Source organism: Cibotium barometz, chromosome 9 (assembly GCF_041138505.1).
Source record: "Cibotium barometz isolate CiBa-2024 chromosome 9, ASM4113850v1, whole genome shotgun sequence".
Lineage (NCBI taxonomy): Eukaryota > Viridiplantae > Streptophyta > Polypodiopsida > Cyatheales > Cibotiaceae > Cibotium > Cibotium barometz.
Window position 1 is genome coordinate 8253553 of NC_141054.1, and position 18095 is coordinate 8271647.

Here is an 18095-nt window from a genome sequence, read left to right on the forward strand (position 1 = left end):
TGAGACATAGTTGTGCGGATGCACTGCTAACAGTCTGGCCACGCACATGGCGAGTACTTAGAATGGCGTGTCAAAGGCCTACGGGCGGGTTCCGGTGGTGTGGGACGCCGGAATTAGACACGGGCCTATGGGATTGTGTTGGAGCCCTAGCTTTTGCTCAGGGATGGTTCAATGTACAAAACCTATGGTTGGGAGGTGAGCTAGCATGTTACTTCATGTTTTGGTTAAGGATTAACCTTGGTTTTCAGCTGTGTTTATGGAGATTCAAGGATGGATTTCACACACACACACACATGATGGATTACCACATCATGTGCTTTGTAACTCATTTTCGGTATCATAAACGCTTTGGATCTTTTGAAGACATAAACATAACTTTCTTTCTTTCTTTCTCACCTGACCAGACCTTATAGGGTTCTATACTTGAAACTTTACCTATAAGCCAACATTATCAAATTTCTAACTTGTTTTAGCTTGTTATTTAAGAGAAATGTTTTCTTAGAGAAATATTTAAAAGATACATTCTTAAGAACTGAGGAGAGACAGCTCAGCATAGAAGATACCTGGTTATTCTCACTAAGAAATGTGACATTCTCCATGACCTTCAAACACCTTAGTAGCAAACCAACTCCTCTTGAACCTTTCACGAGTGTGTTTTGCTGTAAGCAGCCATTTGTCTTCATATTGATATTCACAACTTTCTGCACAAAAAATATATATTTCTTTAAAAAGTTATAGCCAGCCAGATCTGGCCCAAGTGGTTATGACTGGGCTTTTAGCGGTAAGTCCCAGATTCAAACCCTGGCATCTTGGGTTAAATTCTCACAACCATTAAAAATTTTACTAATATAAACATTCTTTTACAATAAGACGATCTTTACGTTAAAAACATAGCATCAAAATGATTGTAAGATCACTCAGCTGCTTGATAGCATTCATGCTGAAGTCACAACTCAATCTTCCTTAACATGTACAGCTGACATGCTTTGCTGCAGCCTGCCTGGAGACGTTGCAGCATACTTTATGTTGCAACCTTGGCATGGGCCAGCTAAGGGATGGGGCTCATCCTCTACGAGTTATGCAAAGTATAGACTATTGGCTATTGAAGAGGTAATTAATAATCCCACAAAAGCATGGTTATCGATAGGGCCTGGGACCTATATAAGTGCGCTTAACTGTGTGCTGAGTGAGCGGGTGTGCACTTTTCTGGGACCTATATAAGTGACAGGGTGTGCACTTAACTGTGTGCTGAGCCAATGGAAACATGAGGCCATATAGGATTGCTGAACCCCCTGGTGGTTGCCAGACAGTATGGAACACGTCACACGACAGTAGTCATCCACAGGCAAGGTGTCCTATGATCTGGAGACCTCATACTCAAGTTTTTTTTCATGTCTTTACTCTCCTATGCTGAGAGAGAATCATGATCCCAAAGAAGTTGGGGCTATAGTTAGGTTGGTGAGTCCATCAACTACTGTCCTCATATTGTCTGTATGTATGTGTGAGACTTGAGTGTGTTTGGTGCTCTGAATACAAGTTGCTCCCGGTTGCCTACATGAGGGTGTTTCACTACATGGTATCAGGTCTCGTAGAATAAATATGAGTACAATCCATATTTGTATGTGATATTGTGCAACTTATCTCATACACCCCAAAGCTGAGATAAGAAAATTACCTTTGATTTTATCAAAATAGCAACGCACTTCAATGCCCCTCTCATTAGAAAGTCTTGCTTGTATCAGTTTATAGAACAAATCATGATTTGCCATACAAGGAGGAAACTGCAATTTTGACGTCCATCAAGGCACCTCATGTCCTAGCTCTGCACCATAAGGATCAATGCTCTAGCCTCCAAGCCTCAAAACAGGAAAATAGTGTCCTGAGATGGTGCCAAGTCTCAAGCTACAATGGCATACTTAGCAAGCAATACACAAATGAAGCACAAAATCCCAAACTCCCCCCGCCCCCCGGGTCAGACTCCCCAGTTTAATATTAAGGTCCCTCAAGCCAAGAAGTTGAAAATACTCAAGCTCAGTCCCCTGCTCATTAATCTGTTGAAGGTGTTACGTTCGAAGTTGGTTTTTTTTTTCTGAAAGTTGGTTTTCATGTAAAGGAGAGTTCATTACTTTCCTTTCATACAAAGTGTCCTAGTTTGCCCTTCTTGGTCCATCTCAGCTTGGTCAGGGGCTCTAAGACAGATGCGGGCCAGTAAAAAGGGAAAATCTCACCTGCCTGTCCCTCATGGAGGGGCGTCTGTGAGTAAAGACTCTTAGCCTTAAGCAGCTGCATTATAGGTCTTTCAAACAAACTAAGCTGATTTTTGCATTCTACACTTACTTGGCATGTAACAGAGATAGATTCAACAAAAGTTGGCACATTTATTTTTGTTTTCTAAAAAGAAAAACAGAAAATGATGTTGTTCGCACCCCCCCCCCAACTCCCCCATCATAGCCTCACCTTGCTGCAAAGTGCAGCTCCACCAACAATGCCTACTTCACATTCATATCTGTTTAATAGCTCACTTAGCATCTTATCATTGGGAAAATCATCGCAAAGGCATAACAAAGAAAAAAGCTCTTCGTGAGAAACAACTATCAGGATCTTGAACATGGTTGGGGAAAAAACAGTACTCTGAGGTTGAGAAAGCAATTTGCAGCCAACTCGCAAACTGCATCCAGGCCTCCAAGTTCCCGCAATCTTTCTTTGAAATATCCACCCACTCGTCTGACAGACCCCGCATTGTCTAGTTCAAGACCAAGATCCAACAGGCCATTAATAAGTGTGGAAGTTGCCTACCAACTCCAAAATCTAAACAGACAAATCATACACACAAAATATTGGCACCTTCTATCATAAAAAAGAACTTTATGAAAACCTATCAGGTGCTAAATGCATAATCCAGTCCATTGAATTGAAACATTACGCTACTGTAGCTGTATGTATGTGTCAATGTGTGTATATGAGTATGTGTATGTTGTATGCATGCATGTATGTATGTGTATATATGTATGTATGTATATATGTGAGTGTACATTTACACACAGACATGTATATGTTTATGTCTGTGTATATCACTTCTTTTAAGAACAAAATAAATGCACATTATATCTCTTAAACAAACCTTCGAGCACTACAGTTGACAGGCATGCTTTTTCAAAGGTGAGTAAGACCAGCCATTCAGAGCTTAATGCTTCCACTGGAAAAGATGCACTCTGATGATCGGGTTTTAGGATTCCATCCCTCCATTCTTTCATGGTAGATAGAAGGTATTTGACCTTCTCCACAACAAGAGCTCCCCCTTGATCAATCCCAGTTGAGGAAACCTCCACTTTGTTTGACTTCGCATTTGAGCCCAATGCTAGCAATCTACTTCCAAGGAGAGAGAGCCTTTTCTCATGGACCGGAGGACACGCTGGACCCAGCAACTTCATGAGAAAGTGTATACAAGCAGGTGAGTCTAAGAAATCTTCGTCCTGGCCCTGCAACAAACCCCATATTGATGCAACAAAGCATTACTTTCTGTCCAGAGCCCATGTTTTATGTGGGCTGTTTATGAGCTATGCAAGCTCTAAGAAGTGTCAGTTGTCAATATAGGTTGGTCACTATGCCTAACGAGATGTTGCATGCCACCATTGCACCAATTCAAGATTAATCATGGTTAATGCACCCTTGAAGGAAGCCTAGAACAAACCAAAACAAATTACACTTACATCGCAAGCCATAACATATAGCAAAGCGGCAGCTGCAAGTGCTGTTGGAGAATCGTCTGTAGGGACCGTCAAGACAGCATCAAGCACAGGTTTCAACATCCTGTCAAAAAAAAAGAGGACCTTGAAAGAACCTTTATCTAGGGATCAAAACTAACAGAATGCAGAATAGAAAGATCTCAACATGAATAGAAACGTTTGTGTGCTCCATTTTCTAAACGCCTAAATTTTGCAACAAACAATACCCTGAGTACTATTGAGCAACTAGAGTAATCATAAGTGATAATTCTCCAAATGTGCATTATCACACTTTACATAGCCATTGCTACCACCAAAGAAATGCAGCAATTTTCAATTCATACCTTACAACAAGTACCCTACATACTGTGGTATTGAGGAGCCTTATTACTTGCTCCAAAAATGCTAATGTAATGAGATGGGAACTAAAGCAATGACTCGTGCAGTTCCAGCATTTATGTGGCCTCATGTGACTTGATGCATACATCTTCCGAAGTTGGAGATGCCACGCATCATCTGGTTGATTCAAAAATAAGATTCTATCATCCTTCTAAGATCTGACTACGATAGTAGAAGTTGGAATTAAAAACTGCTAGAAAAAGGGACTGAAGTCTGAGCAATTACTAGTATGTCATGGGATGTAAAGCTGGAGAGGACAAGGGAAGCTGTGTGTAGAAGCCAAGCTTGTTGTGAAGAAGCTTGTAAAAAACAATGTTCACCTGTATCATTCTGTTAGCATATAATATGTAGGCTCACACCACCATTAATGATAGAGGACACCATCCAAGGACGCCCTTCCAAGCTCTGTGTGTGGGAAGGGGTGCCTACATGTATGGCCTTACCAAACGTGAGGCTACCAAGACAAATGTGGGCTGCCATCCAACATTTGGCACCATCCCACCTGTCACATGGAGGATAAGTGCATGGCCACCCCACCTTCGAAAGAAGCGCCCATGACCATGCTGAGAGAGGGTCGACCTAGGGGAAAGGAAGGTGCCCTATTCGCCAAGCTGCCACTGCTGTCAACGCACCACCATAGCAGTGCCACCTTCCGCCGCCACAGCTCAGCTCACCTGTGCTGCTCTTTTCAGACCCTCGGGCCATCACTCCTGGCCAACATTTGCCATCCTGCAGCACCCAAATCTGGCAGGATGCCACCACTGTGCCGCCCGCCATACATACTACCCTACTTATGTTGCTCAGCGCCACTGTCACATGCAGAAGCTTAGATAGTCTTCTTTCATCAGCCCTAAGCACTGCATAGGAACTCTCAGTGCAAGAACAATCAACAAAGATTGAGAGAGGAGAGAGATGGATGTGTATTCAGTATATTCATATGACACAAAAAGGTGTATATGTCTATACAAATTCCATGGCCTTTGGCCTGCCCCAATGTCACGTGCATCCACCACTTGGATGCCACATGGACATATCTAAACAACATGTGCAGGACCTCCAGTGGAAACCGGTCCCATGTAAGCCCCAGTCCAGGATGAGTCAACCAGATTCCACTCTAAGCGTCCAAGGTCAGGTGTACAAGTCATGTACATGATCTTGGTCAAGTGTGCATTGTCCTGCACATGAAGCAGTGCCAATCCGTACTGTGAATCTCCCTCTAGAATGATGTCAAGTGTCCTTAGTGTTTGGTTTTGCAACCAGATGCCTAGCATTTGGGGTTGACCAAGGGCCTAACCATGTACAAGCATTCAGTCACCTTTTTGTACCATACCTTTTTGTGCCATATAAATACAAGAAAACCTTGACACCAACTATCTCTCTTCTTCTCTCTCCTCTATCTTAATCATGTTTAATCAGCATCTTGTTCTTAATCAGGCTTAGGGTTGTGGATCAGTACAGCAAAGGCTTCTGCGCATGCAACATTGGTATCAGAGCATTCAGGCTCAGCCACTAAGCAAAGTCTCGAGTAGGTGCACAGATCCGTCAAAAGAATGCAATAGGGTAGTAGATGGAGTGGTCAAAGGCCTAGCAACAGGTATAATCAATTCCAGCATGTGACCCACCGCTCTCTTAAGGGTAAGGGATAGCAGGAAGTGGGGATCAAAAGTGGAAGGTGTTCATACAAAAATATCAAATCAAAGTCAGTGTCAAAGTAGAAAGTCAAAAGTCAGTAGTCCAAGCACGAAGGATGACAGAGTGTCCAACCCGTCATCAAGTTAAGTAGGAGGCGATGTCACATGCACGCTCGTGCCAGAGCTAATATTCAGCAGGAACATCATAATCCCTAATTAGGACATTAGTTAAGATAGCAGTTAAGTCAACATTTAGAGCATCAGCAGTAGCATCAACATCAGCACCACCATCACCATCACCATCACCAGCATAAGCATCATAAGGAGGACATGAGTACCCAGTCGACAGCCTTCAGGAGACTTGATCAAACAGGCGGCCAGTTGGTAAACAAGTTTTGGTCATAATTGAATGAGGCGCAGCATTTATCAGAAGTATATAATATTCATGTCCAAAGGTGGCCAACAGCAGCATCTGCTAGCCAACTAGCACTCCTTGCACATATATAAGCCTAAATTCATCATTCAGCATCACAATGGCACCACCAAGCCGGTTCGATTTGATTTGATAGGGTCAGTTCGATTCAGTACCGGCGATAACGGTCGTATCTAGTCAACCATATTTCTAACCGTTTTTCTCGCCATTTCTTGGGCGTTTTGGGGACTGTTTTAGGCTTTAGCCTTTGGCCCTTTGCTTGCCTTTGCTTGCATGATGCATCCTATATAATAGCCCCTCCTCCAACCTCATCCTCACAAGTGCTCATTGCTCAACCCTCCCCTCACAAGTGCTCATTGCTCAAGATCAATCCTCTCCCCCTTCAAGGCTCAAGCCTCTCTCCCCTCTCAAGCATCTTCCTCTTCCTCAACTTTCAAGCCTCTCCCTCTTCCTCAACTTTCAGGCCTCTCCCTCGTCGTCAAGCCTCCCCCTCAAGCCTTTCCCTCCCTCTCCCTCTCTCTCCCTCTTGCTCAAGCCTCTCCCTCCCTCTCCCTTTCCTTCTCCCAGGACCCCTCTCCTCTTTCACCATGAGAGAAAAGCATGAAGCCTCTACTTTGCATGCCATTACCCATGAGAAGAATGAGGGGAAGTCAGGGGCATGGAAGTGGACTTGCAAGTATTGTGGCAAGGTCTCCACTAGTAGTGTCACTAGGCTTCTTGCACATCTCTCCAAGATGGAGGAGAGAATTACACCTTGCAAGATGATCCCTCAAGACATTGCCGATGGCATTGTGAAGAAGTACTCCTTGCTTAGCAAAGCAAGTGAAAGTGGAGGAGTCTCCCCTGCCGTTGGCACCGCTCAAGACGAAGTCGTCCCACTGGCAAGGGATACATCCTCATCCTTCTCTGCATCCTTCTCCCCCTTGACCAACTCCAACCCCTCATCAAAGAGGCCAAGTGAGTTTGGGGTTCCACACAAGAGGCAAGCCACTCTTGGTGGAGGCACCCTTGGAGTGAATGTGACCTCTCTCTTGGGTCACAGCAAAGCAACAACAGACAAACGTGGAGATTGCATGCACGGTCGTTGAGTGCAATCTCGCATTTCGTGTCTTTAAAACTTCTCAATGGCAAAGGATAGTGAGGGCCATCACCGAAGTAAGACCATGCCATGGCCCTTGGCATGGTATCACCTACAACGATATACGCACGAAAGCACTTGATGAAGAAAAGGAGAGATCGATTTCATCTATCGCAACATTCGACAAGCCATAATCGAGGTGAGATACAATTTTGAGTTTGAAGCTTTAGCCTTTGCCTTTTACTCACGTTTCAACTTTCAAGTCTCATTTATTTTCCATATTCTCATTCAAGTGGTTGGCCGTGAAAATGTGGTTCAAGTGGTTACGGAGAATGCGTCCAAATGCGGAGTTCAAGTCCATAGCGTGGAGTCCTTGTGCCTCTCACTGCCTTGACTTGTTTATGGAGAACATAGGCAAGTTAGAGTGGGTGAAGACTATGGTGACACAAGCCAATCATATTGTCACTTTTTTCAGTCAGAAAGTCAAGGCGCTCACTATCTTCCGCCATCATAGCGACTTGGAGATGAAGAAGCCCTACCCGACGCGCTTTGCCTACATGTGGCTTCTTCTAGAGCACCTTTATGATGTGATGCCTAAGCTCCAGGTAATAGTGGTTTCGACGGAGTGGCAGGAATGGATACAAAGTGAGATACCTTCGCTTGTCGATGAGGCAAGAGCCATTCAATGGCTATGCTTGAGGGAGGAGTTTTGGTTCCAGGTCTGCACCATAGTCATTGCGATTACTCCCTTGTATAGGGTTTTACGCATGACAAACATGGAGGAGGCTATTTGGGGCTCCTCACTTACTTTATGAGAGGCCATTGCCGAGATTCATTGTGCCACAATCCTAGATAAGCTTGATCCAGAGTATATGCTAAGAAGATAAATAATAATTCAATAGACTAAAATAGAATGATGAATCTAAATACTTATTCTTTCTTTTTTCTCATATAATATATTCTTTTTTCATTTAAGAATTCAGTGATCCCCTTAGGCTACTCCTCGACGAGATGCTATCTTGACACTCGTGGAGAAGTGATGGAAGTGGATGAAGAGGCCTATCCATGGCCTTGCTGCTTTATTGCATCCTACCTACAAAGCGCACTCACTTTTCACAGATTATGAGTTGCTTTCAGCTAGGGATGCTTTCTTACCGAAAGCATTACCGATGAGGAGAATGGACAATTTCAGTTCTTACAAGAGCTCATCAACTATAACAATCCTAGGGGCCTCGCATTTGCTAATGCGAAATGTTGGAGGAGAGATTCTATGGTGAAGTCTCTCTTTTGGTGGGAGTCATTTGCTTACCAACAGCCTCACCTACAAAGAGTAGCTTTGAGGATTCTAGCATAGGTAACCACTAAGTTACTAACTTGTTAAGAGATTCTAACTCTTAAGACTTGAGCTAAAAATTATAATTATGTGTAGATACTAGAATCCTAAACATTGTTTATTTTTATTGTGAATTAGGATTTCTCTTCGGGTGCATGTGAGAGGAACTTGAGTTCCTACTCACTTATACATATGAAGTTACGCAATCGGTTGAGCACGAGACAGTTAGAGAAAGTGGTCTATTGCCGCAATAACTTGCACATGGTGCGTGCAATGCACGATATGGCTCAAGGTAGACAGGTATATTGTTACGTTAGACCTACATAACCTTCAATATTTTATTATTTACAATTGAAATATGTTGTAACTTGTGGATTTACTAATAAGCCCACGGCTCCTAATCAATTACAAAACTTATAGATAAACGTAGACGAATTTAAGTTGACGGTGGACACTCTTAAAAGTGTTCACAAGGAGCATAATGCAGAGGGGGCCATATATGCGGAGCTCTACAAAAGAGCTAGAGGAGATTGATAGATGAGTCTCTCGTACTTGTTGTGGCCGCTGAGCTAGAGATGGATTACAAGTTCGAAGCATTCTTACTTTTGGCTCCCGAGACTCTAATCGCCCAATTGCTACCTATGTCAGATGTGGCTCCACGAGTCGGAGCTCTAACCCCACAGAAGTTAGAGTTGAGGATACTCCCATTGCAGAGTCTTCTTCGGCACTTCATGATGATATCAGGAAGCCCGAATATAATGATGAGGGCAATGTTCTTAGCAATGGGGATTTTGGTGGGAGCTCTGAGGTGTCCTCTTCTAGTGAGGATATTGAAGAGCCTAGCAACACCTCTAACATAGATGGTAACATAGGCTTTTAGCCTCTATAGTCTAGACTCTACTGTCTACTATCTAGTCATGTGGCGACATGCCCTTCTCACCTCCAGTACCTAGTAGCTAGGCTTTTAGCCTTTTTGCATTTTTGTACTCACATTTTTGTACTTGCCCATGCCGACTTTGCCGGCTTTATATATATTCATGACTCTTTGACATGTACATTTGTCTACTTTCATTTTCTATGCAACATTCTAAATTTCTAATGAAACTTCTCTAAGTTTTGCATCTATGTGTATGTATGTATAACAATATATATTTATATTTTTAAGTATTTTTTAAATGGACCATACCTCCACTGTATTTTTATTTTCAAAATTCAGTAGTGTGTTCCGAGAGCGTATTTGATCGTACCATACCAAATTGTACTTTTCATACCTGACAACTATGTTCAGCATTACACATCAAGTCATTCACCATTTCATAATCCTAGAAATCAAAAGAAGTCATGTAAGGGGCCAAAGATCACCCCTTTGGGGCTACCAAGGGCCTAACCATGTACAAGCATTCAGTCACCTTTTTGTGCCATATAAATACAAGAAAACCCTGACACCAACTATCTCTCTCTTCTGTCTTAATCATGTTTAATAGGTATCTTGTTCTTAATCAAGCTTAGGGTTGTAGATCAACCTGGCTTGATATCAATGTTGCATGCGTGGAAGCCTTTATTGTACTAATCCACAACCCTAAGCCTAATTAAGAACAAGATGCTGATTAAACATGGTTAAGACAAAAGAGAGAGAAGAAAAGAGAGAGAGTTTGTGTCAGGGTTTTCTTGTATTTATAAGGTACAAAAAGGTGAGTGAATGCTTGTACATGGTTAGGCCCTTGGTCAGTCCCAAAGGGGTGACTTCTGGTCCCTTTCATGACTTCTTCTGACTTCTAGGATTATAAAATGGTGAATGACTTAATGAATGATGACTTTAGGCTTATGTATGTGCAAGGAGTGCTGGTGGGCCAGCAGATGCTGTTGTCGGCTAGCTTTGGACATGAATATATATATACCTAGATGAATCTAGGAACATGCCCAAATTCACCTTTTAAGAACGTGCATGTTATATACTCATGGTAGTCAACCCACAATACTATGTAACTATCAACTCCATTATGCATAGTATGGACTAGATACTACGACATCCCCATTGACGTCATCAGTGCCCAATAGTGGGTGTAGAACTCTATATCAAGATATGCTCACACACGCACTCTTCACACACACACACACAAACACACACACACACACACACACACACACACATAAGAGCATATATTCAATGTTCATGATATACTTCTAATAAATATTGCGCTTCATCCAACAATGACCAAAACCTACTGACCAACTGCCTAACACCTGGCCGCCTACTGACTAAGTCTCCTGCTGGCATTAAAGGTTAGAAATAAAACTATTAAACCAACAAGTGCAATACACTTACCACCTGTTCACATGCAACAAAACTCGTCAGAAGACAGAGCAAACTTCACGACTCACTGGCAGGCGTCCCCGCTCAGTAAGTGGCACGTCAAGCAAGCAAACACAAGAATACAAGTCATGCGAAAACAGTTTCAAACATGCAAAACATGAGTGCATGTGCAAATAGTATCATGGACATATCTCCCGTTCATGGAACAAGTACAAAATATCTGTCGGGCACAAAAATGGCACAACATAAAACATAAATCTTGGTCTTTCTATGGAGTAACAGTCCCATAGGTAAAACACAGTTCCAGGCACAAGCCTCCCTATGGAGTGACAATCCCATAGGTAAGACACGGTACAAACACTCGCTCTTCCATGGCGTGACAATCCCATGGATAGATAGAACACAGTCCAGGTCATACACGGGTGGCACCAGTCTGGCTCCCGTCCATACGACACCATCCTGCTAACACGTGGGTGGCACCAGTCTGGCTCCCGTCCATGTTAAGCAAAAATACTGACCTCTTCACATGAGACACTGGCCTGGCCTCAAGTGAACGAGACACAAAACTGGAGATGGACCAAATGGTTGGCCAATTGGTGACACTACAACACTAGGGTGTCCACTAGCGGCTTTTGCTTCCATCTTGGTGATTCATGTATATAATGGCTTAACGAGAAGCAACCAACAATGGTCACTTCGAGCTGTGAAGCTGAGTACAAGGCAGCTTTTTCAGCTACAGTTCAGTGTGTTTGGCTAAGACGCCTTATGGGGCTGATTTGGGTGTTCAACAACCGTCCTCCACTTACCATTTTCACTTATAGTCAAAGCGCATTGGCAGTTTCGAGGAGCCCAGTGTTCCATGCTCACACTAAGCAAATTGAGGTGCATTATCATTATGTCAAGGATAGACTCTCTGCAAGGGAGATCAGCTTGGTATATGTTCCTACACATGATAACCTGGCAGATTTTTTCACACAGACACTCCCTCGTGAAAAGTTTGAAGCTTTCCGCGAAGCTTTGGGTTTACTGCCTTTTGGGAATTGATCCGTCGTCTCCTTGTACATGTTCACATCATCACTCTAGGGGAGGTTTGACCCACCCTTATTTCATTATAGGGTTTGTCTTATATTGTACTTTTGTAACTTATCACTAAATCTACAACGTTGCTTTGTGCACCTCTCTTTGTACTCTCATGACTGGACTTCTTTGTGTGTGTGTGTGGATTTCTCTGATTGGCTGCTGCATCTCTCCAATGCCTAAGGCTTGCCCTGGAGTTCTCGAGACAGCTATCACTTAAAGGCCACCCTGGAGTATGGTATGTGTCACCATTGGCACCAAATTGGACTTCTCATCAATTTATCACTCTCAAACGGATGGGCAAAGTCAGGTTGCGAATTCAACCATGTTGGATCTCTTGAAATGTTGTGGCGGATCAAAAGTCTTCTTGGGAGAAATACTACCACTTGTGGAATTTGCATACAACAACACAGTGCATGCATCTACGGGAAAGACCCTGTTTGAGATTGTTAATGGTAAGGTGGTTTTGCCAGCCATCCTTCACACAAAGGATGATATATTTGCAGCTGACCTATGAGACCAAAATCCATCCTCATCATCTGGATACATCATCAAGATTCAAGGGTACAAAGTAAAATGAAATGAACCGGTAGAGTATAGAGATAGCTCCAAAAGTGGGTATAAAAAACATCATCATCCTAGTGTATTTGAAGTTTGAACTTTGAACTTTGGGTCTTGAGAAAGGCTTAAGGGAGGGAGGGAGAGAATGTATGAGAGAGAGAGAGAGAGAGTGTGTGTGAGAGGGGTTGCCTTGGGCCCCTAAAGTCCCCATCTAAAGACTCAAACCAGCCCAAAAAAAAAAAACAAAAAAAAAACTTTTTTTGTGGACATCTCGATCAAGCAGTCGTACGCTTCGAACTGTTAGAGGTCATAACAACTATGCTTGCAACCAGGTACTATGGGCCTTTTCGAGTCATCAAGAAGATCCATGAAGTGGCTTTCAAGTTAGCATTGCCTAGTAATTGGCATATACCCAATGCTTTTCATGCTAGTCTCCTTCGCAACAAGTACGGAAGGCCGAAGCCCAGTAAACCCTTTTGTAGATGGACAACTCTATCCCTCCCTCTCTTCCCTTCTCACAAATGGTCGCCAACTTCAAGAGGGATCTATGGCTGTATTTTCTCACTTCTTCTCTCCCAACTCCATATCCAAGCTTGCTAGAGTGTTTCTCAAGCATCCAGGATTGTTTCCAAGTCATATTCTTTCTCCTAGACACTCCCCATGGCTCAAATTCAGCAAAACAGTCCATTTATTTGCTGTAATTTTTGGTGTTTGGCTGAATTTTCTGCAATTTCTGGTCTTTTGACTGAAAACCCTAATTTCAGCCATCCTTTCTTAAGTAGAACCATAGGGGAAGCTTTCCCAAGGTTCCCTGCACATGCTTGAAGACTTGTCACGAAAGATCGCGACAAAAGCCTTTCAGACACTTCCATCACGAAGACTTCCACTGTTAAATCTTAGTGTCTTTAAGTGTACTGATTAGCATTATGTTCAACCAAACATTCCACGACATGCAATGGAATTACAGTATGCCCGAATTTCCACTTGGTTCTCAAGATATGAGCTCCGCATAGACTGCCTCCAACCCCTTCAGTACAGTTTGGACTCCCCTTTTCTCAAGCTCTCTCATGAGGACACTAATAGGATTATCGGGTTATGGATCACACCTTCGGAGCTTCCACCGAAGATGCGCTTCCACAAAGATCACTTCCTCACGCTCAATGAGGATGGATCCATGCCATGCAGATCGCGATTGGCCAATAACGGGTTTCATCCCACCACCTCAAAGTGGAGACAAGAAGCACTGAGTGTGTCTTCACAACCAGGGAGCTCATATCGAGACCCAAGGACAGGATTTGCCAATTATGCCAGAGAGGTTCAGTATACTAAGAGATCCACGGAGGTTTCATTGTGTAACATGCGGAAGCTTTGGAGAAGAATCGGTAACTTCAATACTCAGAATTCCGCACTCTTTTCGCGACGGAAATTAACGCACAAACTGAAAGGAGATGTGCAAAAAATAGAGAGAGAGAGAGAGAGAGAGAGAGAGAGAGAGAGGGGGGGACATGATTGTGCAGAGATGATGTGGTAGCGTGATTGGTGATGTGGTAATCACAGGCATGATTCTATAGACTGTAGAATCATGGTGTGAGATTTGTAGAGATTGATCTTGGGGAGGGTTCCTGGACATTTCTTGATACTTTGGAAGTAGTTAATTGATGATTTGAGAGTGGTCTCTAATTCCGTGATTCATGAAGACATGGCATTCCTTGCCTAATTTTGTAGGCTGCAAAATCATGGTGTGAAACACAGTTTGATGGTTTAGGTTTTTCTGTGCCAGAGGCATGGTAAGATGGTGTGGCCTAGGATTTTAATGTTTATGCGGGGGATATACAATCATAATTTGAGAGTCACGAACAGATTGGCATGATTTTATAGGTGTGATTGATGACATAGTAATCATGGGCGTAATTCTATAGATATGATTGGTGATATGGCAATCACGGGCGTAATTTTATAGACGTGATTGGTGACATGGCACCATGATTGTTTGTGACATGACAATCACGCGCATGATTTCATAGACCTTTAGAATCATGGCAAAATCTGGGATACACTATGTATCAATAAGGGCCATTGGCACTTTGACTGGCAATTTAGTAGGGTCAAATTTCAAGAATCACGATGAGACCAAATTAACACACTATCAAAATTTGGTCTCACCACAATCTTGGACCTTTCTTGGCTGGGAATTCCCTGCCCTTGACCTGCAGTACTCCAGCCCTTTGCTTAGCAACTTCCTTGGCTTGTCTAGCCCTTGTTTGCTTGAGCTCTTGGTGAATAATGAGATGAATGAATGGGAACATGGGCTCTCCCTTTTATACTAGCCCAACTACAGCAGTCGGCCAGCATAGAACCAAGCGGCCAGCACAAATGTCCCACAACTTGTGAAAATTCAGCAATAAATGCTAAAATAAATCACCTAAAATGCTGCGCATTATTCCAAACTGGCTGGGAGGTGATGCGCCTGCTTCCAGAGTGCTGGGCACAACCTTTGCCCACATTCCAAGGGCTGGGCAGCCTGTATGGGCTGCCCCATACTTGCCCTACAGCCATGTAAAGGCTGTAAACTCCTGGAATCTGCCGTACTCTTGCCCTAGGGCTGTCCTACAGCCCCTCCATGGCTGGTGGTTTCAGCCTAGGCCTTCCTGGCCCTCATGGGGGTGGTTCCACACCATTCCCATGCCCACACTAAGATCCGGGGTAGCCCTATGGGCTGGCCCCTTGTCCTAAACACTAACTACTCAATGATCTGGCATCCGGTACCATACCAGATACACAGAATCACTGACATCATTCTAGAGGGAGACTCACAGCGCGGACTGGCACTATTTCATGTGCAAGACAGTACAATGCACACCTGACCTTGGACATCTGAGATGGATCCCTGGCTGATTCGTCCCAACTGGGCTCACATGGGACTAGTTCACCATCCCAGGTCGTGCACCTTCTGTACAGAAATGTCTACGTGGCATCCAAGTGCGGGATGCACGTGACATCCCCTTCTGCTTAACTTGAGGAAAGCTGCATAGCCTCCAAATAATCCATCAATAACGCCGGATAGTCTTCGAAAAACTCTTTGTCGAGCCATACCGCTTCATGAGTTCCTCGGTCCTGAAACTTCATGAGGAACTGTCGTAGTCTTCGGCCTGAGCCATGCTTGAAACGGTGCAGAAGGATCTGTTCTGGAACCATAACTTCTGCTTCATCCACAATGTCTGGTTCCGCTTCGTCTTTGACCTCTGAAGGGGTTGGACCTGCATATGGCTTTAACCAATTGACATGAAATACATCGTGCATAGTCCAACTCGGAGGTAGCTTTAACTGCATAGACACCTCATTAATCTTTTTCCTGATGGAAAAAGGTCCGAAGCTCCTAAAAGACAACTTTGGGCATTGCTTGCCCACCTGCTTCAATCTTTGCTTCATAATCCGAAGATAAACCCAATCCCCTTCCGAAAACTTCATATCCCTTCGGTCTTTATTGGCCTGTCGAGGGTAGGCCTCTTGCGCTTTAGCCAATCTGTCTTTTACTGACTCTAAGATCTCTTGGTAAGACTCCATCACTCTGTTCGCCTCCGGTACTGAAGACGAAGTCCTGGTTAACGACGACTGGAAAGGTCTTCCAAACGCTGCCTCATATGGAATCCTGCCAATAGCTGAAGAAAAAGAGTCATTCAAAACAGCTTGAACTAAAGGCAAATACGATTCCCACTTACCTTGCTGATCGTGGACATAACACTTCAGCACATCAAAGGCCAACTGGTTGTATATCTCTGTCTGGCCGTCTGTCTGTGGGTGGAATGCACTGGAAAAATTCAACTTAGTACCAAAATTATCAAACAATGCCCTCCAAAAATGACTGGTAAACTTGGCATCTCGGTTTGACACTATGGTCCTAGGAATCCCGCCAATCGGGTACCAATGCCGAATGAAGAACTGGGCAACATCCTCGGCGGTCACATTGGCTCTGCAAGGAATAAGCATAACAAATTTGCTAAACCTATCAATAATAGTTAAGCATTGCGTATTACGCTTACTCGAACTGGGAGGCAGATTCGTGACAAAGTCCATGGAAATGTCTTGGAAAGGACCCTCAGGAATTGGCAAGGGCTGTAACAACCCTATCTTCTTTCCACGAGGAGCTTTCACCTTTTGACAAATGTCACAGAGTTGTACATATGTAAACACATCACGCCTCATCTTTGGCCAATAGTATTGCCGTTCCAATTTCTCCAGAGTCGTATTCATGCCCCTATGACCACCTGTAATGGCGTCATGGACATCATGGAGAAGAGCTGCCCTGAACGACTTCATGACACACAGTCGGCCTTTGTAGAAAAGCCAACCATCGCGTATCAAAAAGTGGCATGGTCCGTGGCATCCAATGCCTGTTCCCACTGTGAACCGAATTCCTCGGAATCCGCGTACGTGTACTTCATGTCCTCTAGTCCTATACCAACAAGATCAATTCTAGTGGTCTAAATCGTAGACACTTGTCCCTTCTTCCTGCTCAAAGCGTCGGCCATTGGATTGGCCTTTCCTGGAAGGTACTCAATCATACCACCGAACCGCTGGAATATCTGACTCCAGCGGTGTTGTCGATCACTCCACTGTGCACTTGGCATTGTCTGAATCTAGCGTAATGCTTGATGGTCAATGCGAACCTCGAAGTCACAGCCATACAGGAAATGTTTCCAATGTTTCAAGGCATGTATCACTGCTAGGAGTTCACGATCATAAACTGAGTAGTTCTTCTCGGCAGGCAGTAACTTACGAGACATGTAAGCTACTGGATGACCATTCTGTTGCAATACACCTCCAATAGTGATGTTACTTGCATCGGTGATCACCTGAAATGGGTCGTCCCACGAGGCCAGTGCTAAACAAGGTGCTTCTGATAAAGCCACCTTGAGGTTCTGGAATGCCTCCAACGCTCGTGGAGTCATTCGAATCTTTTGCCTTCTTGTTTTCACTCCCTTTAGCACGACCCAGCAGCGGCCGAGCAGGGAGAGCGCCTATTCCATGTTACAGTTTGCTTCCCTGGACTCCGCCGCGAGTACCTTCCGCTCCTTTCTAGGCTTGGAGCATTGGTGGGCTCGGTGCTTGAGACTAGCCCCACAGCAGCTTCGGTGGTGGCTAGAGCAGCTGGGCTACCTTCAGTCAGAGTTCTGGTTCCTGACATCTCCTCCCTTCCGAAGGTCATTCAGCTACCTAGGATAGGGGGGGATGGATTGATTAGAGAGTGGAGTTTTCAAGGCTCCCGAACCAGTGCTTTATATGCAGGCAGGTCGGCCACATGGCCAAGGCCTGCCCTCGCAGGAGACCCCGACCTTCACCGCAGCAGCGGGCCCTCGATGACCCACCCACAGATGCGGCTCGGCAGGCAGCCTCCGGGACACCTGCTCAGCCCGAAGAGACCTCGGAGTCGCAGCCTAGACAGGGGCGCCGTAGAGGGAGACAGCCACAGCAGCACCCCCAGAGACCGATGCAGCAGCAGCCACAGTCTCAGCATCACTGGGTTCCAGTGAGGAACAGCTTTGC

General features: G+C 44.3%; 1 protein-coding gene across 7 annotated transcripts in view; it reads right to left on the reverse strand.

Annotated features, from left to right (window-relative positions):
• The window catches only part of LOC147635225 (wings apart-like protein 2), an 87707-nt gene that overhangs the window by 34163 nt on the left and 35449 nt on the right, over positions 1 to 18095 (reverse strand). For all 7 annotated transcript variants that reach the window (XM_086802443.1, XM_086802442.1, XM_086802445.1 and 4 more), the window contains exons 2-5: positions 3711 to 3810; positions 3122 to 3479; positions 2631 to 2743; positions 564 to 701 (exon numbers count right to left, since the gene is read on the reverse strand). In XM_086802443.1, coding sequence (XP_086658569.1) covers positions 564 to 701; positions 2631 to 2743; positions 3122 to 3479; positions 3711 to 3810 — 709 coding nt within the window. The remainder of the gene's footprint in view (positions 1 to 563; positions 702 to 2630; positions 2744 to 3121; positions 3480 to 3710; positions 3811 to 18095) is intronic.